This window comes from Doryrhamphus excisus, linkage group LG16, assembly GCF_037039965.1.
Source record: "Doryrhamphus excisus strain RoL-2023G ecotype Guam linkage group LG16, RoL_Dexc_Guam_v1.1, whole genome shotgun sequence".
NCBI lineage: Eukaryota > Metazoa > Chordata > Actinopteri > Syngnathiformes > Syngnathidae > Doryrhamphus > Doryrhamphus excisus.
Window position 1 is genome coordinate 1,003,926 of NC_136372.1, and position 21,535 is coordinate 1,025,460.

The window sequence follows — 21,535 nt, forward strand, 5'->3', positions numbered from 1 at the left end:
GAGGGAATCCGGGAATTAGTCAGAATGTTGTGTGATGTAGGCGAGGGGAAGGTGTTGCTAAGTCCACCCAGGAAGATGATGTCATTTCCAGTCCGGAACGCCGCTTCCCCTATCCCTGGGTGTGTGTGTGTGTGTGTGTGTGTGTGTGTGTGTGTGTGTGTGTGGGCATGCACGCCAGCGTAGTTGTGTGAGCGCTGAGGGAGAGGATGAATTTTTAATGAGGAGCTCTCAGATCGCTTTCCAGGACCAGGAATCTCTCCTGATCATAGCAGCAGGCGGGAAAAGAGCGTGTGCACATTTTTCACCTGGAAATGAGTGTGTGTGTGTGTGTGTGTGTGTGTGTGTGCGAGCGAGAGAGCGAGAGAGAGAGAGAGTGTGGTGTTGCTGTGACATTTTCTCCTGTTTTGCTCTTGTGTGCGCCCGGAATGTGTCACAGTGTTACATCATCACTGTGATGACACAAACACATACTTCCATGCACGCTAAAGTATTGGGACACAGCTCTTCGCCCATCAATCAATGAGAGTTTGGACCGGCGTCCTCGATTGTCCCTCAGCGTCCATCTTAGCAGGACATTATTGACAATGCGGGAGCACAAAGCGAACCCCACCCCACCACGCCAACCTCACGTAGAAAGTCTTCTCGGAAAAGCGGGAGCAGTTTGTGCTTGATTTTTTTTTTTTTTTCAGGAAGTGTCCCAATATTTTTGAGCTACAGTGTCATCCGTCTGTCGTCCTCACAGATCGTTGTGGCTCAGGCGTGGGTACCGTCGGTATTTAGAAATATATGTTAATAATATATTTAGATGATATAAGTATGTACTATATTTATGATAAGAGCCCAAAAGATGAGCTGGATGCTGAAAATGACCCCAGGTCACGTTGGTCACCTCGACATAGTAGGACCCTGGTCCCCAGACCAGATGAAAGGGCCCAATAACTTGGCAGGTGTCTTTTTTTCCTGATTTTTCTCAAGCTGCTGTGCACCCCCCCCCTCCTCTGTCCCCCACTGCATGAAAGATGCAGGCAGCCAAGGCATTGGCAGTCAAAAGAGTCATTAAGGAATCATTTATTGTGGGATGGGGTGGGATGGGGGGGGTTGCATTGGTTGCATTTCCATGGTGGTAATGAACGAGGAGGAATGCAGGAACACATGCCTCCATCCATCTCTCCTGGCCCACCCTAAACCCCCCCACACGCAACAACCTCCCTCCCAGCATACCGTGCCGCAGCAGGGCAACAGATGACATGTGGACACTCAGTGAATTGGGGGGTGGGGGTTGGGGGGCACTTTGACGCACTGCAACCATTGGCCTTTCCTCCCTACATTAAAGATTAGGAAGGAGGGGAAAAAAGAAAAGAAAGAACTGCAGCGAAGCAACCCACGGAATACTCAATGCCCCCACCAACCTCCCCCGACCCCCACCTTGACCCCCCGCACACCACCTCCTCTTCTCCTGCTGTATTTCAGCTCAACAGCACCGATCAATAACCACAAATTAGTAATTCTAAGGAGGGGGGTTTACCCCACCTACCCATGCATCCATCCGCCCACCCATATGCATGCGTCCACCCACACATCCCTGCATCCACCCGTCCATCCAACTACCCATCCGTCCATCCATCCACCCATAACCCATTTGTCCACCCGTCCATCCATCCGCCCAACCATCTGTCCATCCACCCGGCCACCCATCCATCCATTCATCCACCCATTCATCCGTCCACCCGTCTGTCCATCATCCACCCATCCATCATCAATGCCCTGCCCTGGTATGACCTGTATTTAATTCTGCGGCCTGAACTTTCCGGCTAAGATGGCGTCTTGGCACCTGAGCCAAGGTGCAGTAATTGGCAAAGATGGAGAAAGGTGACTTTGACGGCGCGAGCGTGCATACTCTCCTCCCCGACTCTTATCTGTGCTTTTTAAAAGGGGGCGATACCCTCCTAGTCAGGCCGCAAAGTCGAGGGAGCATCTCCGGGTCCACGTCAGCCTCGTTGCCGGCCAATAGGAGGCCAGGAAGTACACGTTTGGCGCCAGAACGCTAGCTCGCGTCCGTCCGTCTTTCACGTTGTCTTTGTGCAAAGACTTTGTTATCTCGGGCAATAAGCTTATCTGCGCCGCGCTGCTGAGCTCGGCACTTTTCAGGAACAAGCGCATGCCGGAGGAATCTTTGGAGCCGAGCAAAACTTCACTTTCAGACGTTGTTGAAAGATAAGTGCGGACGGGAAAGAGCCCAATGTCGCTTTTAATTGGCGCGACCGTCGTTTTTATGATTACATTTATTATATGCTTTGTTTACGTGAAGTCATGGGCAGCCATCTTTGTTTGGGGCACGCGGTTTTCAGGTCTCTGTGATTCCATGAAAAGTTACCCCACGATACAGAGACATAGTGGCAGGTACTGACAGCAGTGGCAGACAGGAAACAGGAAACAACAAAATAAAAGCACAGAAAAAACAAAGCAAGAGTCCCCCTGTTAAGTGATGCTAACTGGCTAATGTAGACTTTGGACAGAACCAGGTGAAAATATTAGAAACTACAGTAAGTTTGACGCAGCAGAAAAAGAAGCATGTCGTGTAGGCCACTGTCAATCAAAAGTGAGCGTTATCTTTGATTTGGATTAGCTGCCGTACCTAATAAAGAGGCTGCTGTGTGGACGTGTTGCCCTTAACTTCATTTCCTGAGTGGCCGGTGCATGACCTCGCCGTTTCCTAACTTCCAAATGTCCTGGAAAGTTGGAAGCGTGAATCTCGGAACTTAAAAAAGTGAAACATTCCGCAGAAGAGCGCCTCTTGGGCGTCTCTGTGGGAGGTCAGACGATTGAAGAACGCCAGTCCATCCCCCCAACCAGATGAGAACCGCCGCTGCCTCCGTCAAGCCGCCTCCCACCTCGGCTTTTGCATCCCCGCTAGCAGGCATCTCTCCGCAGGGACCTTCTGAACGTACTGGTGTTCCTCCTGTGATGTGTGATTCATCTCACCATGCTCACACACGCATCTTCTTCAGTGTGACCTCTGACTTCAGCACTGGAGAAACATCTCCCCGTATCTTGGAGAAAGTGCTGCTAAAAGGCCAGTCAAAGATTGTCTATATGACAGCAGCAAAAACTGTGGTCAAAGATCCTCTATTTGGCTGGAGCACTGCTGTTTTTCAGCTTCTGATGTAAAAAAAATATTATAGTCCAAGATCCTTAAACAACGGGGAGTGCTCTATAAGTCCTCTATAGGTCTACTAATAAGAATGGTAGTCCAAGATCCTCATGTACACAATGGGATTCCCCTGCTGTTGTTAGAGATCTGCTACACAAGCGCTAGTCCAAGATCCTTTCCACAATGGGAGTCCTCTGCTGTTTTTAGAGATCTGCTACAGAAACGCTAGTCCAAGATCCTTTCCACAATGGGAGTCCCCTGCTGTTGTTAGGGATCTGCTCCCAGTCCTTAGACCCTTGTTCGGCTCCACTAAGTGTTATTCCGTCCACCAGATGTTGCGCTCGTCTTCGCGATGCGAGGCACCGGCGCCACATGCGTGTGCACGGCGGCAGGCGAGTGGGGCCCGGGCGGCTCTGTGGGGTCATTAGCAAGATGAATGCGGCGATTATGAGGATGACTAAGGTGTGATTATGAAGATGAATACGTCCATTAGGGCTCTCTTGTCGCCGCTTCATTCCGAGGTTAAGGATGACACGCATGAAGACGAGGGATTGAACATGCGCGCCACACGTGTGTAAGACGGCGTCTCTTTGACCTGTCTTGTGCTGCAGTGCGTGGGGGGGGCGGCTGGGGGGGTGTAGAGGGTAAACGACACCTCAGCAGACGCTCCACGTGAGCTTCTCCTGGCTGGGGCCTGCAGAGCGGTAACCATAGCAACCAAAGTGATGTCCACATGGCAACCGCTGCCGTAGGGACTGAGGGTGGAGTGGGAGGATGGGGAGGGTCGGACGGGGACGGGTGAGCAGCGGGTGGCTTCCCGTCCGGCTGGAAAGTTTTGCAGAAAATCCGCCCACCCGCTGAAGTGAAGAGGACCTCAATATCTCCTCCCACGCAGACACCCTGACCCCGCCCCCGCCGCCCACCCCCACCGCTGCACCCCCACTTCCCAGCATGCATCTCTTCCGTGCTGATGTCTCATCAAGCCTTTGTCTGCACGGCAGATGATGTTTGATTACAGGCTGTGTGGGCAGGACTGACTTCCTGTCTCCTGACTTCCACCAAGGACTTCTACCTGAGCAAACACAGCAGACAGGAAGTCTGAGACCGGACTTGTTTCTTAGAGCTACGGCTTTTATGACATCCTGCTTCCTGATTGTACTGATTGATTGATTGATTGACTGGCATTATGACTGGTGTTGAGGTCAGGGTCATGGTTATGGCTAGAATTGGATCTGGTCTTAGGATCAGGACTGGTATTAGGTCTGGGTCATGCAATGGTTGGGCTAGAGTTGGTCTTAAGATCAGGACTGGGATTAAGGCTGGTGTTGAGGTTAGGCTCATGCTGTGGCTGGCCTGGAGTTGGTCTCGGGGTTAGGTCCGTAACGGATCTCTTTAACCAGCCAACATCAAACCAAACCTTGGACAGCTTCCATCCTGAACGGAGAGCTCTGGCCTCGGCTGGAACCCTTCCAGAACCTTGCAACTAAAATCTTCAGTGCCAGACCCACACAGGAGGAGCTCCCTCTCGAGAGCGGCTCCAGACCCGCCTCGATAAATCCACAAGCACCCCCTCCCTCGGCTGCACTCCACCGTGCTTCATCGCTGCTGCTAATGAAGTGTTTTATGGCCGCACGGCACAGGAGGGGACATGGGGGGGCATGGGGTCAGCACATAGTTCAGGCCCACCGCGGGAGGGAGGGGGTGTGGAGAGGCTTTGAGTAACAACCCCCTCCTCTTCAGTAACACCCACTTATGTTGAAGTGAAGGGTCAGACGAGGTTTAGCGATGACTCAATCATCTTCAGGAATGATGGGGAAATGAAGGATACGTTTCCCGAAGATCCCGGTCGGCCTTGGGGGAGATCTAGGGAGTGTCATGGTGGATGTCAATTCACATGGACTTCTTGTTTCATGTTAGCAATGTTTGTGACGAGATACTTAACTGCTTGGATGCTGGATCTTAGCATTAGCTAACTAGCTAGCTTTGCTAACTAGCATTTGTTTGCCTCTGTATGCGAATGTATGTACGTGAATGTATGTATGAACGAATGTATGTATGTGAACGAATGTATGTATGAATGAATGTATGTATGCGAATGAATGCCAAACACTTCCTTTCGGTCCAAGGAGGCGTGTCAGCATGCGACAGCAAGCGTGTTGATTGGTTGATTGGTGTTGGCTGCTTCCAGTGCAAGTGTTGGACTTGAGCGTGTGGTGACGAGCTTGCAGGCCACTCAAGCTTTTTTTTTTTTTCACGGCTCAGCGATTAGCCAGGCTTGAATGTGACACTTGACGTGCTCCGCCTCCCACTCCATCGTCCCGCTCCGTCCTTCAAAAGCTCCCCGCCGTTCCCGCCGGGATCCTCTCCCCCCTCCCCTGTGCGGCGCCACCTGTGGATGTTTCACATGGCGTTCCAGCACCACGCACGTCAGAGAGCAAAGTGGCTTTGTGTGGTTGTGACGTTCCCCCACCATTGAACATTTCAAAACAAAGCCGAGCTACAAAGGCATCCCATAATTCAATCCATCCGCTGACGAGTTGGTTGCCAGGCGGCGTCCCCTCAAGCGCACATGCTGATCACAGCCATGGATTCCCATCTCTAATGTCCATGTGCTCATCGCGGAGGGGGTCCTTCTCTGTCTCTCTGCATGGGGGCCGTCACAAAGTGTGTGCCAACCCTTCTCTTCAGCAGCAGTAACCGGCGCCGCGGCAACCGGCGCCGCAGCAACCCACACCGGCTCTCCCAATGCAGATTTCCTCCAATCCAAGGTCCGGACAGCATCAGGTGCCGCCGCGGCACCTCGGGAGAGAAAGGACGGCGTCTCCTGGATGGAATGTGAGGAGGTGTCGGCCAAACGAGATGAACTCCATGCTGGCGCCGCTCCAGCTCGCCACAGCGGTGCGCCGCTTGTTTACACGTCGCCACCTCACAGCCCGCCCGTGCCGCCCGGAGAGCAGACACCTTCTCACGGACCCACGCTGATGAGCAGGGCGGGGTGTGGTTTACATATCCTCCCGGACCCGCACCGCATCTTTAGGAACCCTGATGGAGCACGAGACACTGCACGTCATTCTATGCTTCTACTTCTATGTGACAATTAAATGTAGACCTATGTTCTTGTATTTGGTGATTTTTGACAAAAAACGTAAGGGGTTAGTATGTCGTTTTTTTTCAACTTGCTGCTAATGCACTTTTCTAGTGAGAAAAAAACACGGGAAACCTCACACACACGCATTAGGGGCCTGAGAAGCACCCAAAAACGGCATAAAATGCCAGTGTTTGAATTTGGTGATTTTGACAAAAAACGTAAGGGGTTAGTATGGCGTTTTTTTCAATTTTTTCAACTTGCTGAAAATGCACTTTTCGAGTAAAAAAAACACGGGAAACCTCACACACACGCATTAGGGGCCTGAGAAGCACCCAAAAACGGCATAAAATGCCAGTGTTTGAATTTGGTGATTTTGACAAAAAACGTAAGGGGTTAGTATGGCGTTTTTTTCAATTTTTTCAACTTGCTGAAAATGCACTTTTCGAGTAAAAAAAACACGGGAAACCTCACACACACGCATTAGGGGCCTGAGAAGCACCCAAAAACGGCATAAAATGCCAGTGTTTGAATTTGGTGATTTTGACAAAAAACGTAAGGGGTTAGTATGGCGTTTTTTTCAATTTTTTCAACTTGCTGAAAATGCACTTTTCTGCGCTGAAATCAACTGGAAACCTCTCACACACTCATCGGGGGTCCAAGAAGGATCCAAAAAGTGCAAAAAATGCCACTTTGTAGAGGTGTTGATTTTTTGAAAAAAGGTAAGAGGTTAGCCTTACGTTTTTTTTCATTTTCTCAACTTGCTGCTAATAAACTTTTCTGGTGAAAAAACCACGGGAAACCTCACACACACGCATTAGGGGCCTGAGAAGCACCCAAAAACGGCATAAAATGCCAGTGTTTGAATTTGGTGATTTTGACAAAAAACGTAAGGGGTTAGTATGTCGTTTTTTTCAATTTTTTCAACTTGCTGAAAATGCACTTTGAGTAAAAAAACACGGGAAACCTCACACACACGCGAAACCTCACACACACGCATTAGGGGCCTGAGAAGCACCCAAAAACGGCATAAAATGCCAGTGTTTGAATTTGGTGATTTTGACAAAAAACGTAAGGGGTTAGTATGGTGTTTTTTTCAATTTTTTCAACTTGCTGAAAATGCACTTTTCGAGTAAAAAAACACGGGAAACCTCACACAAACGCATTAGGGGCCTGAGAAGCACCCAAAAACGGCATAAAATGCCAGTGTTTGAATTTGGTGATTTTGACAAAAAACTTAAGGGGTTAGTATGGTGTTTTTTTAAATTTTTTCAACTTGCTGAAAATGCACTTTGAGTAAAAAAAAACACGGGAAACCTCACACACACGCATTAGGGGCCTGAGAAGCACCCAAAAACGGCATAAAATGCCAGTGTTTGAATTTGGTGATTTTGACAAAAAACATAAGGGGTTAGTATGGCGTTTTTTTCAATTTTTTCAACTTGCTGAAAATGCACTTTTCTGCGCTGAAATCAACTGGAAACCTCTCACACACTCATCGGGGGTCCAAGAAGGATCCAAAAAGTGCAAAAAATGCCACTTTGTAGAGGTGTTGATTTTTTTGAAAAAAGGTAAGAGGTTAGCCTTAGGTTTTTTTTCATTTTCTCAACTTGCTGCTAATAAACTTTTCTGGTGAAAAAACCACGGGAAACCTCACACACACGCATTAGGGGCCTGAGAAGCACCCAAAAACGGCATAAAATGCCAGTGTTGGAATTTGGTGATTTTGACAAAAAACGTAAGGGGTTAGTATGTCGTTTTTTTCAATTTTTTCAACTCGCTGAAAATGCACTTTTCGAGTAAAAAAAACACGAGAAACCTCACACACACGCATTAGGGGCCTGAGAAGCACCCAAAAACGGCATAAAATGCCAGTGTTTGAATTTGGTGATTTTGACAAAAAACATAAGGGGTTAGTATGGCGTTTTTTTAAATTTTTTCAACTTGCTGAAAATGCACTTTTCTGCGCTGAAATCAACTGGAAACCTCTCACACACTCATCGGGGGTCCAAGAAGGATCCAAAAAGTGCATAAAATGCCAGTGTTTGAATTTGGTGATTTTGACAAAAAACGTAAGGGGTTAGTATGGCGTTTTTTTCAATTTTTTCAACTTGCTGAAAATGCACTTTTCTGCGCTGAAATCAACTGGAAACCTCTCACACACTCATCGGGGGTCCAAGAAGGATCCAAAAAGTGCATAAAATGCCAGTGTTTGAATTTGGTGATTTTGACAAAAAACGTAAGGGGTTAGTATGGCGTTTTTTTCAATTTTTTCAACTTGCTGAAAATGCACTTTTCGAGTAAAAAAAACACGGGAAACCTCACACACACGCATTAGGGGCCTGAGAAGCACCCAAAAACAGCATAAAATGCCAGTGTTTGAATTTGGTGATTTTGACAAAAAACGTAAGGGGTTAGTATGGCGTTTTTTTCAATTTTTTCAACTTGCTGAAAATGCACTTTTCGAGTAAAAAAAACACGAGAAACCTCACACACACGCATTAGGGGCCTGAGAAGCACCCAAAAACGGCATAAAATGCCAGTGTTTGAATTTGGTGATTTTGACAAAAAACATAAGGGGTTAGTATGGCGTTTTTTAAAATTTTTTCAACTTGCTGAAAATGCACTTTTCTGCGCTGAAATCAACTGGAAACCTCTCACACACTCATCGGGGGTCCAAGAAGGATCCAAAAAGTGCATAAAATGCCAGTGTTTGAATTTGGTGATTTTGACAAAAAACGTAAGGGGTTAGTATGGCGTTTTTTTCAATTTTTTCAACTTGCTGAAAATGCACTTTTTCGAGTAAAAAAAACACGGGAAACCTCACACACACGCATTAGGGGCCTGAGAAGCACCCAAAAACGGCATAAAATGCCAGTGTTTGAATTTGGTGATTTTGACAAAAAACGTAAGGGGTTAGTATGGTGTTTTTTTCAATTTTTTCAACTTGCTGAAAATGCACTTTTCGAGTAAAAAAACACGGGAAACCTCACACAAACGCATTAGGGGCCTGAGAAGCACCCAAAAACGGCATAAAATGCCAGTGTTTGAATTTGGTGATTTTGACAAAAAACTTAAGGGGTTAGTATGGTGTTTTTTTAAATTTTTTCAACTTGCTGAAAATGCACTTTGAGTAAAAAAAAACACGGGAAACCTCACACACACGCATTAGGGGCCTGAGAAGCACCCAAAAACGGCATAAAATGCCAGTGTTTGAATTTGGTGATTTTGACAAAAAACATAAGGGGTTAGTATGGCGTTTTTTTCAATTTTTTCAACTTGCTGAAAATGCACTTTTCTGCGCTGAAATCAACTGGAAACCTCTCACACACTCATCGGGGGTCCAAGAAGGATCCAAAAAGTGCAAAAAATGCCACTTTGTAGAGGTGTTGATTTTTTTGAAAAAAGGTAAGAGGTTAGCCTTAGGTTTTTTTTCATTTTCTCAACTTGCTGCTAATAAACTTTTCTGGTGAAAAAACCACGGGAAACCTCACACACACGCATTAGGGGCCTGAGAAGCACCCAAAAACGGCATAAAATGCCAGTGTTGGAATTTGGTGATTTTGACAAAAAACGTAAGGGGTTAGTATGTCGTTTTTTTCAATTTTTTCAACTCGCTGAAAATGCACTTTTCGAGTAAAAAAAACACGAGAAACCTCACACACACGCATTAGGGGCCTGAGAAGCACCCAAAAACGGCATAAAATGCCAGTGTTTGAATTTGGTGATTTTGACAAAAAACATAAGGGGTTAGTATGGCGTTTTTTTCAATTTTTTCAACTTGCTGAAAATGCACTTTTCTGCGCTGAAATCAACTGGAAACCTCTCACACACTCATCGGGGGTCCAAGAAGGATCCAAAAAGTGCATAAAATGCCAGTGTTTGAATTTGGTGATTTTGACAAAAAACGTAAGGGGTTAGTATGGCGTTTTTTTCAATTTTTTCAACTTGCTGAAAATGCACTTTTCGAGTAAAAAAAACACGGGAAACCTCACACACACGCATTAGGGGCCTGAGAAGCACCCAAAAACAGCATAAAATGCCAGTGTTTGAATTTGGTGATTTTGACAAAAAACGTAAGGGGTTAGTATGGCGTTTTTTTCAATTTTTTCAACTTGCTGAAAATGCACTTTTCGAGTAAAAAAAAACACGGGAAACCTCACACACACGCATTAGGGGCCTGAGAAGCACCCAAAAACGGCATAAAATGCCAGTGTTTGAATTTGGTGATTTTGACAAAAAACGTAAGGGGTTAGTATGGCGTTTTTTTCAATTTTTTCAACTTGCTGAAAATGCACTTTTTCGAGTAAAAAAAACACGGGAAACCTCACACACACGCATTAGGGGCCTGAGAAGCACCCAAAAACGGCATAAAATGCCAGTGTTTGAATTTGGTGATTTTGACAAAAAACGTAAGGGGTTAGTATGGCGTTTTTTTCAATTTTTTCAACTTGCTGAAAATGCACTTTTCGAGTAAAAAAAACACGAGAAACCTCACACACACGCATTAGGGGCCTGAGAAGCACCCAAAAACGGCATAAAATGCCAGTGTTTGAATTTGGTGATTTTGACAAAAAACATAAGGGGTTAGTATGGCGTTTTTTTCAATTTTTTCAACTTGCTGAAAATGCACTTTTCTGCGCTGAAATCAACTGGAAACCTCTCACACACTCATCGGGGGTCCAAGAAGGATCCAAAAAGTGCATAAAATGCCAGTGTTTGAATTTGGTGATTTTGACAAAAAACGTAAGGTTAGTATGGCGTTTTTTTCAATTTTTTCAACTTGCTGAAAATGCACTTTTCGAGTAAAAAAAACACGGGAAACCTCACACACACGCATTAGGGGCCTGAGAAGCACCCAAAAACAGCATAAAATGCCAGTGTTTGAATTTGGTGATTTTGACAAAAAACATAAGGGGTTAGTATGGCGTTTTTTTCAATTTTTTCAACTTGCTGAAAATGCACTTTTCTGCGCTGAAATCAACTGGAAACCTCTCACACACTCATCGGGGGTCCAAGAAGGATCCAAAAAGTGCAAAAAATGCCACTTTGTAGAGGTGTTGATTTTTTTGAAAAAAGGTAAGAGGTTAGCCTTAGGTTTTTTTTCATTTTCTCAACTTGCTGCTAATAAACTTTTCTGGTGAAAAAACCACGGGAAACCTCACACACACGCATTAGGGGTCCAAGAAGGATCCAAAAAGTGCATAAAATGCCAGTGTTTGAATTTGGTGATTTTGACAAAAAACGTAAGGGGTTAGTATGGCGTTTTTTTCAATTTTTCAACTTGCTGAAAATGCACTTTTTCGAGTAAAAAAAACACGGGAAACCTCACACACACGCATTAGGGGCCTGAGAAGCACCCAAAAATGGCATAAAATGCCAGTGTTTGAATTTGGTGATTTTGACAAAAAACGTAAGGGGTTAGTATGGCGTTTTTTTCAATTTTTTCAACTTGCTGAAAATGCACTTTTCGAGTAAAAAAAACACGAGAAACCTCACACACACGCATTAGGGGCCTGAGAAGCACCCAAAAACGGCATAAAATGCCAGTGTTTGAATTTGGTGATTTTGACAAAAAACATAAGGGGTTAGTATGGCGTTTTTTTCAATTTTTTCAACTTGCTGAAAATGCACTTTTCTGCGCTGAAATCAACTGGAAACCTCTCACACACTCATCGGGGGTCCAAGAAGGATCCAAAAAGTGCATAAAATGCCAGTGTTTGAATTTGGTGATTTTGACAAAAAACGTAAGGGGTTAGTATGGCGTTTTTTTCAATTTTTTCAACTTGCTGAAAATGCACTTTTCGAGTAAAAAAAACACGGGAAACCTCACACACACGCATTAGGGGCCTGAGAAGCACCCAAAAACGGCATAAAATGCCAGTGTTTGAATTTGGTGATTTTGACAAAAAACATAAGGGGTTAGTATGGCATTTTTTTCAATTTTTTCAACTTGCTGAAAATGCACTTTTCTGCGCTGAAATCAACTGGAAACCTCTCACACACTCATCGGGGGTCCAAGAAGGATCCAAAAAGTGCAAAAAATGCCACTTTGTAGAGGTGTTGATTTTTTGAAAAAAGGTAAGGGGTTAGCCTTACGTTTTTTTTTCATTTTCTCAACTTGCTGCTAATGCACTTTTCTGGTGAAAAAACCACGGGAAACCTCACACACACGCATTAGGGGCCCCAGGAGCACCCAAAAATGGCATAAAATGCCAGTGTTTGAATTTGATGATTTTGACAAAAAACATAAGGGGTTAGTATGGCGTTTTTTTCAATTTTTTCAACTTGCTGAAAATGCACTTTTCGAGTAAAAAAAACACGGGAAACCTCACACACACGCATTAGGGGCCTGAGAAGCACCCAAAAACAGCATAAAATGCCAGTGTTTGAATTTGGTGATTTTGACAAAAAACATAAGGGGTTAGTATGGCGTTTTTTTCAATTTTTTCAACTTGCTGAAAATGCACTTTTCTGCGCTGAAATCAACTGGAAACCTCTCACACACTCATCGGGGGTCCAAGAAGGATCCAAAAAGTGCAAAAAATGCCACTTTGTAGAGGTGTTGATTTTTTTGAAAAAAGGTAAGAGGTTAGCCTTAGGTTTTTTTTCATTTTCTCAACTTGCTGCTAATAAACTTTTCTGGTGAAAAAACCACGGGAAACCTCACACACACGCATTAGGGGTCCAAGAAGGATCCAAAAAGTGCATAAAATGCCAGTGTTTGAATTTGGTGATTTTGACAAAAAACGTAAGGGGTTAGTATGGCGTTTTTTTCAATTTTTCAACTTGCTGAAAATGCACTTTTTCGAGTAAAAAAAACACGGGAAACCTCACACACACGCATTAGGGGCCTGAGAAGCACCCAAAAATGGCATAAAATGCCAGTGTTTGAATTTGGTGATTTTGACAAAAAACGTAAGGGGTTAGTATGGCGTTTTTTTCAATTTTTTCAACTTGCTGAAAATGCACTTTTCGAGTAAAAAAAACACGAGAAACCTCACACACACGCATTAGGGGCCTGAGAAGCACCCAAAAACGGCATAAAATGCCAGTGTTTGAATTTGGTGATTTTGACAAAAAACATAAGGGGTTAGTATGGCGTTTTTTTCAATTTTTTCAACTTGCTGAAAATGCACTTTTCTGCGCTGAAATCAACTGGAAACCTCTCACACACTCATCGGGGGTCCAAGAAGGATCCAAAAAGTGCATAAAATGCCAGTGTTTGAATTTGGTGATTTTGACAAAAAACGTAAGGGGTTAGTATGGCGTTTTTTTCAATTTTTTCAACTTGCTGAAAATGCACTTTTCGAGTAAAAAAAACACGGGAAACCTCACACACACGCATTAGGGGCCTGAGAAGCACCCAAAAACGGCATAAAATGCCAGTGTTTGAATTTGGTGATTTTGACAAAAAACATAAGGGGTTAGTATGGCATTTTTTTCAATTTTTTCAACTTGCTGAAAATGCACTTTTCTGCGCTGAAATCAACTGGAAACCTCTCACACACTCATCGGGGGTCCAAGAAGGATCCAAAAAGTGCAAAAAATGCCACTTTGTAGAGGTGTTGATTTTTTGAAAAAAGGTAAGGGGTTAGCCTTACGTTTTTTTTTCATTTTCTCAACTTGCTGCTAATGCACTTTTCTGGTGAAAAAACCACGGGAAACCTCACACACACGCATTAGGGGCCCCAGGAGCACCCAAAAATGGCATAAAATGCCAGTGTTTGAATTTGATGATTTTGACAAAAAACATAAGGGGTTAGTATGGCGTTTTTTTCAATTTTTTCAACTTGCTGAAAATGCACTTTTCGAGTAAAAAAAACACGGGAAACCTCACACACACGCATTAGGGGCCTGAGAAGCACCCAAAAACGGCATAAAATGCCAGTGTTTGAATTTGGTGATTTTGACAAAAAACGTAAGGGGTTAGTATGGCGTTTTTTTTCAATTTTTTCAACTTGCTGAAAATGCACTTTTCGAGTAAAAAAAACACGAGAAACCTCACACACACGCATTAGGGGCCTGAGAAGCACCCAAAAACGGCATAAAATGCCAGTGTTTGAATTTGGTGATTTTGACAAAAAACATAAGGGGTTAGTATGGCGTTTTTTTCAATTTTTTCAACTTGCTGAAAATGCACTTTTCTGCGCTGAAATCAACTGGAAACCTCTCACACACTCATCGGGGGTCCAAGAAGGATCCAAAAAGTGCATAAAATGCCAGTGTTTGAATTTGGTGATTTTGACAAAAAACGTAAGGGGTTAGTATGGCGTTTTTTTCAATTTTTTCAACTTGCTGAAAATGCACTTTTCGAGTAAAAAAAACACGGGAAACCTCACACACACGCATTAGGGGCCTGAGAAGCACCCAAAAACGGCATAAAATGCCAGTGTTTGAATTTGGTGATTTTGACAAAAAACATAAGGGGTTAGTATGGCATTTTTTTCCAACTTGCTGAAAATGCACTTTTCTGCGCTGAAATCAACTGGAAACCTCTCACACACTCATCGGGGGTCCAAGAAGGATCCAAAAAGTGCAAAAAATGCCACTTTGTAGAGGTGTTGATTTTTTGAAAAAAGGTAAGGGGTTAGCCTTACGTTTTTTTTTCATTTTCTCAACTTGCTGCTAATGCACTTTTCTGGTGAAAAAACCACGGGAAACCTCACACACACGCATTAGGGGCCCCAGGAGCACCCAAAAATGGCATAAAATGCCAGTGTTTGAATTTGATGATTTTGACAAAAAACATAAGGGGTTAGTATGGCGTTTTTTTCAATTTTTTCAACTTGCTGAAAATGCACTTTTCGAGTAAAAAAAACACGGGAAACCTCACACACACGCATTAGGGGCCTGAGAAGCACCCAAAAACGGCATAAAATGCCAGTGTTTGAATTTGGTGATTTTGACAAAAAACGTAAGGGGTTAGTATGGCGTTTTTTTCAATTTTTTCAACTTGCTGAAAATGCACTTTTCTGTGCTGAAATCAACTGGAAACCTCTCACACACTCATCGGGGGTCCAAGAAGGATCCAAAAAGTGCAAAAAATGCCACTGTTTGAATTTGGTGATTTTTGACAAAAAACGTAAGGGGTTAGTATGTTGTTTTTTTTGTTTGTTTTTTTTTCAACTTTTTTCTAATGCACTTTTCTGGTCAAAAACAAGGGAAACCTCACACACACACTAAACAGGGGCCCCAGAAACACCCAAAAACGGCATAAAATGCTAGAGTTTGAGGGCGCTGATTTTTGACAAAAAACACAAGGGGTTAGTATGTCGTTTTTTTGGATTTTTCACAGACCATTCCAACAATGTATGGTCACATGACACGAGTGTATGAATAAAAGCCATTCATTGTCGACTTATGAGAAGCAGCTGCATATTTCAGCGTCTGCCCCACATTTGACTATTGATTTAGAAGCATTATTCAAGAGATGAGCTCCTGTCATTTCTCATTCCACGCAAAAGGGGCTTTTTTTTTTTTTTTTTTTTACCAAACTCAGTACGGGTCTTTTTTACATTTAGCAGAAACAGGTTTCGGGAGCACATCGAACTAGACATATATAATCACACATACATACACATATTCTCACATAGTAGACAGATATTAGACATAGATCTACATGTGTTAGTTGTCACACAGAAGTAGGCAGCTAGAACTCGACGTAGATGTACATTAAACTAGATGCTACGTGCTGATGCAGCAGTGGTTGGTGCTGAGGTAAATAAAAGAAGACATCCCTCAGGGCTGGAGGTGTGACACGTCATAATAATCACACTTAAGATAATAAATAAAAATGGAGGACAGTTGATTGGTTGATGTTTTGATCTAAAGCTTGAATGTCCGAGTATGAATGTTCTATGTGGATGGAATCTGTGCTTGTTTGGGTGTTGAAGGTGACGAGCGCGTCCTCGTTAGAAGTCAAATCATTGAGTCCAACCGCACGTGTCAAAGTGGTTGACGTCTCCGCTTTCTTCCCCTCCCCAGGAAACTTCAAGGGGATGTGCAAACAGATCGACCACTTTCCCGAGGACACGGATTACGAAGCGGACCCGTCTGAGTACTTCCTGCGTGAGTACACACTCGCAAATGTTCCACTGCTGTGCTTCGCCGTCTCCCGACTCTTCCGGGGAGTGCTTTTGAGATGCTTGTTGGCCGCGTGTCAGACTAGACTTCCATGCCAGGATGCCACTTGGCCGCTGTGTGGAAAACACGCACACACACACACACACACACACACACACACACACACTCCAGCAGCACGCCGAGGCCTGCCAAGCGGCTGGTGTGTTGTTGCTGCTGCCGTGTAACAACACACCATTGCAGTGTTACGCTGCGCTCAGTCAACACTGTCTATTGATTAGTGCTCACACACACAAACACACAAACACACACACACACACCGCTTGTGTACTCATCCTAAAAACCACACTGACAGTTTGCTGCGATGCACTGTTAGCACGATGATGCCGCTTTCTGATTGGCCGGTTTGAACAGTGTGTTTGTGTGTGTTGCCATGGTCACTGTCGTCACCATGGTTGCTATGGCGACAGCTCTGTTGTGAGACCCGTACAAGGATGGAGGTGTGAGTGCACGCCAGTGGCGGAATGAATCCCGGCCAATTAGAGTGTTTGACTTAGCGCTCCGAGCGCCGGCTCCCATCTGGATGAGCCAGGGAGCGCTGACGATAACGCCGCCGCTAATGATGCTAACCGTGTCGGCGGGGCCCTCGCATCGCCGACGCCTGGGCGAGGACACGGGAGGCTCTGATTGGACGAGAGGGCCGCAGCGCTCCCAGTGGCTTGCCAATTAGGACAGTCACATCCATAAATATTTCAGCCTCCTTCTTATATGGGTCAGGCCTCGCTCAGCCCTCTCCCCTCGTGTCAGGATGCGCTCGCCGCCCGATGTCGGGATGATTCAACAAGGGAGCCCCCTCCCAGCGTGCGCGGGCGCATCGGGAGGTCGCCGGAGACGTCCTCCGCGTTAAACACGCTGTTCCTCTGCGACACACCTGTTATCCGCGCAAGGACACGCGTCACGCCGCCTCTGGGCGGCCGCGCGTAAGCCTCCTCCGCGCTCACACGGCGGAGAGCGGCCATGTTGCATAACATGTCACTCCAGGTGAAGGCCTGGCCGGAAGTGACATCACGGGGGGAGATGTCCAAAAATGAGGGGGCACACCGGTGATGTCATCGCCTAACGTGGAGAGGCGGGGAGTCAAAACATCACGCAGGACACACACACACACGCACACACACACAGAGAGTCCATCTTTCCTCTCTGTGTGTTTCCGTGAGTCCCAGTAGCGTGGCACTTTGCACATCCACACGGGATTATATAAGGCAGCTGAGGCGCACTGAAGCGCCAGTGGGTTTTTAGATCATGCCGTGTCTGAGCTCCCATCATCCACTGCTCCAGCGGGCGCTAAGCAGCTGAGAGGGCAGGAAGGAGGAGGCAAAGAAACGCCCTGTTATGCAAGACGCCCATGCAAATAATAGAAAGAGGACGCTCGCTCGTGTGAGGGGCCCGCTGATGAGTCTGCACGCCGCCGCGGGAAAGGCCGCCTTCTTTTGTCCTAACAGTTTAGAAAGACATTATTTTTACTCTTGCCAACAACACCTCGTACCTCGTATCGCCTGGCGTCAGGAGGCACAATTCAACTAATAAATATTATTTCTCCGTTCAACTGGATCACAAGTGCACATTTTTTAAATGGCTGAGCGATTCGAGGAATATACAGTATATCCAAGCCCACCAGGAGGGGATTGGACTTTTACAACCAAGTATCAGAAGACAATGAATGCTTTGCAGTTTTGATAAGTACAAGTAAAGCGTATCTAGAATCACTCATACTTACGTAGTATGTCCACATTGTAAACCAAACACAAACTTATGTCCTATGGACTTAAGTATGTCCACATTGTAAACCAAACACGAACTTATTTCGTATGAACTTATGTATATCCACATTGTAAACCAAACACGTTAAACTTATGTCCTATGAACTTACGTATATCCACATTGTAAACCAAACACGAACTTATTTCGTATGAACTTATGTATATCCACATTGTAAACCAAACACGTTAAACTTATGTCCTATTGACTTATGTATGTCCACATTCTAAACCAAACATGAACTTATGTCGTATGAACTTACATATGTCCACATTGTAAACCCAACAAGTTAAACTTATGTCCTATGAACTTACGTATAGCCACATTGTAAACCAAACACGTTGAACTTATGTCCTATTGACTTATGTATGTCCACATTCTAATCCAAACATGAACTTATGTCGTATGAACTTACATATGACCACATTGTAAACCCAACAAGTTAAACTTATGTCCTATGAACTTACGTATAGCCACATTGTAAACCAAACACGTTGAACTTATGTCCTATGAACTCATGTCCACATTTTAAGCCAAGCCAGAAATCAAGTGTAACCATCGTCTTTGGCCCAAAGACATGCCAAAATACAACAATATCCTTCCATGACAGACGACATAGGATGAAATCCTTCCTACACAGTGTGTAAGGAAGGTTGTACGTAAGTGTGTAAGGAAAGTCGTATGTGCGTAAGGAAGGTTGTATGTATATTTTCCACAGTTGTATTAGCTGCGTTGTGTTGGCGACACAAGGCGATGCAAGCAGCTGCTGGGTCATGCAAACATGCCAGGATGCTCCTGGCATAGACCTTGTATATGTATGTATGTGTGTGTGTGTGTATGTGTGTACGTGTGTGTGTGTGTGTGTGTGTGCCGATGTTGACGCCAGAGGAGGTTTGGACCTGTGCAGTTGTGGAGTCAGCAGACACTTTTGACCAACTCTGAACCTCAGCGACCTGCTATGGAGGTTGACATGCTTTGACACTCTATAGACTTAGCAGGAATACTAGCCTGGAGATGACGCTGCAATGTGCAGCCATTGGGAGGCTCCATCAGCTGACTTGTTGCCATGGCGACATCCTAACAGGACCATCCGTCCATACACTTTCCATGCCGCTTAATTCTCACTCGGGTGGGGGTATGCTGGAGCCTATCCCAGCTGTCTTTGGAGCGAGAGGCGGGGTAGACCCTGGACTGGTGGCCAGCCAATCACAGGGCACATATAGACAAACAACCATTCACACTCACATTCATACCTGTGGACAATTTGGAGTGGCTATGAAGCTAGCATGCTTGTACAAATATAGGCAAGTATTTAACAATATATGATATGTCTTCTCCTGTGACCCAAATAGAAACATTTTCGTGGTTGTTTATTTTTCTTTCCGCGCTTGAATGCAGCATGAGTGCTGTGTTGGCAGTAGGCGGTGACGCCGTTAGCCTGCACGTCAAAGGCCGCAGCTCAGTAGTTAAAATAAACGTCATCATTGGTCAAAAGGCAACGCGCCTCGTTAAAAGCAACAGCTGCACTTGGCAGGCGTCCGAATTGATGTGCAAAGCGGGCATGGAAGTGGAGGAAAGAGTCGAGTAGGATGGTGATGATATCATCAAGTAGCCCATCAAAGAATGACGACATCCTGGGTTTGTCCAATCGAGACAAAGATCTGACTTCCCTAAATGGCTGTCATTCTAACCAGCATGCTCTGTGGGCACCATTTTCAGGTGTTAAGACTTAGTAGTAGTAGTAGTAGTACTAGTACAACTGATGCAGATGGTTGCTGCAGAAATGCCTCTTGCAGTATCATTCTTTTTTGTATTTATTTTTTTCATTATCATTCATAATATGAATGAGAGGAATATGTAGAAATATAGGCAAACATGATGATAGATCGTATTCTACGTCGGACACTAGGTGTCAGTAATGTTACTGTAATATTGGGCGAGACACACTAGTACTAGTACTAAGACTTGTCACCTGAACAACAGGCTTTTATTGCAGGCTTGAATGATCTCACACCAGCCTCAATAATCCCCGACACGTTGGCGCCGGCCTCTGGTTCGTTCCCGAGTTCATCTGAGACCATTGGCCACTATCGATGAGGTGGGCGTGGCCAGCCTGCGCCGCCCGAGGCGGGACAGCAGGCTGAGCGCTGGCCTCAGCTGGCCTCAGCGGGTCCGGGTGGGGGCGCTCGGCGGGGACTGGGCAGCGATTCATATGATCACATGACCCGAGAGGCGGCGGCGGCGTTGCAGGGACTACGATATGCCAACATTGTGGGCGTATCCTAGCAACAGATGTCCCTCAGACACGGGCCAGTGAATGAAAAGCCAATCATTGTCGTCCTGATTGACCGAGCGAGTGCGCCGCTCCGACTTAACAAGGAATTTAGCGGCGGCACGCCTCGTAAAGCACGGAGAGAGGTGAGAGCGCATGTCCTCCCGCTGGAGGTTAAACGTGAGCAGTCTCGCTGTCGTCCTGCAGGCGGAGCCGGGGAAGGATGCTGGCCGTGCTCGGGTTTTTTATCTCCCGGCGTGAAGCATCCTTGCCAGCTTGGGCTTTTTTTGTGCAAACAGAATGAAAATGAGAAGAGTTTTATTGCGGCAGCCTCGAGGGGACGCTGATCCTCGTGCAATCACAAGGAAACAGGACGTCCAGCTGCTGCGAGCTACGGAAGAAAGAAGGCCTGCAAGGTCCACAGATACTCGGTTGGGATACCTCCACCAGGGTTTCTGATTACTGAACCGAAGAGGTCACTTGATATAACGTGTTGGGAGGAGCGAGGCGGGAACAGGACGAGGACGGGGCAAGGGCTCGATATTGAGGAGGAGGTGTGGGCGGGATTAATAAGCGTTTGTAGTATGAAATCAATGCGGCCGCGAGCTGAGGCTCCTGATTAGCGTGACCCCGTCCTGCGCGTCAGCACTTTTGGGGCTGATTAGGAGTCGATGCTAATTTCCTCTCAACCTTGGCGGTGAAAAAGAGAGAAAGGGACGTGATGTCAACTTGATGCCTCGCCTTTTAAAAGTGCCACACTGGAACACGATAACGCAAAAAGTGTGATGAGCTATGACAGGCCAATCAGGAAGTTGCGATTGAGCCCGCCCGTATCATTCAGGATCTCCTCATGGCGTCGGTGAGCGCTGCAGCCATGTCGATCAATACTCTGCACACGGTATCCGCTGCCACCCGGCAGCTCGGCACGCATGCCGGCGGGCGGGAAGGTGGTGCCGAGCCGGGCCGACCGCCTCCCACCCCCGCCTGTCGCTCATTACTACAGCCGGCGAGGCCGCGGCGCAAACCTGCAGGAAGTGTTAGTCAGTCCTGGTGGGGAACGACAACGTGACTCATTGCTAATCTCCGTGTGCTCCCGTTAGCTCACTTTCTCATTGTCTCTGCCTCC

General features: G+C 45.6%; 2 protein-coding genes across 3 annotated transcripts in view; both read left to right on the top strand.

Annotated features, from left to right (window-relative positions):
- Nucleotides 1-21,535, top strand: part of eif3d (eukaryotic translation initiation factor 3, subunit D) — a 95,952-nt gene that overhangs the window by 14,250 nt on the left and 60,167 nt on the right. The window lies entirely within an intron of this gene.
- The window catches only part of cacng2a (calcium channel, voltage-dependent, gamma subunit 2a), a 34,253-nt gene that overhangs the window by 6,823 nt on the left and 5,895 nt on the right, over nt 1-21,535 (top strand). Inside the window, exon 2 of the mRNA XM_058048576.2 lies at nt 16,224-16,307. Within this exon, the coding sequence (XP_057904559.1) occupies nt 16,224-16,307 (84 nt within the window). The remainder of the gene's footprint in view (nt 1-16,223; nt 16,308-21,535) is intronic.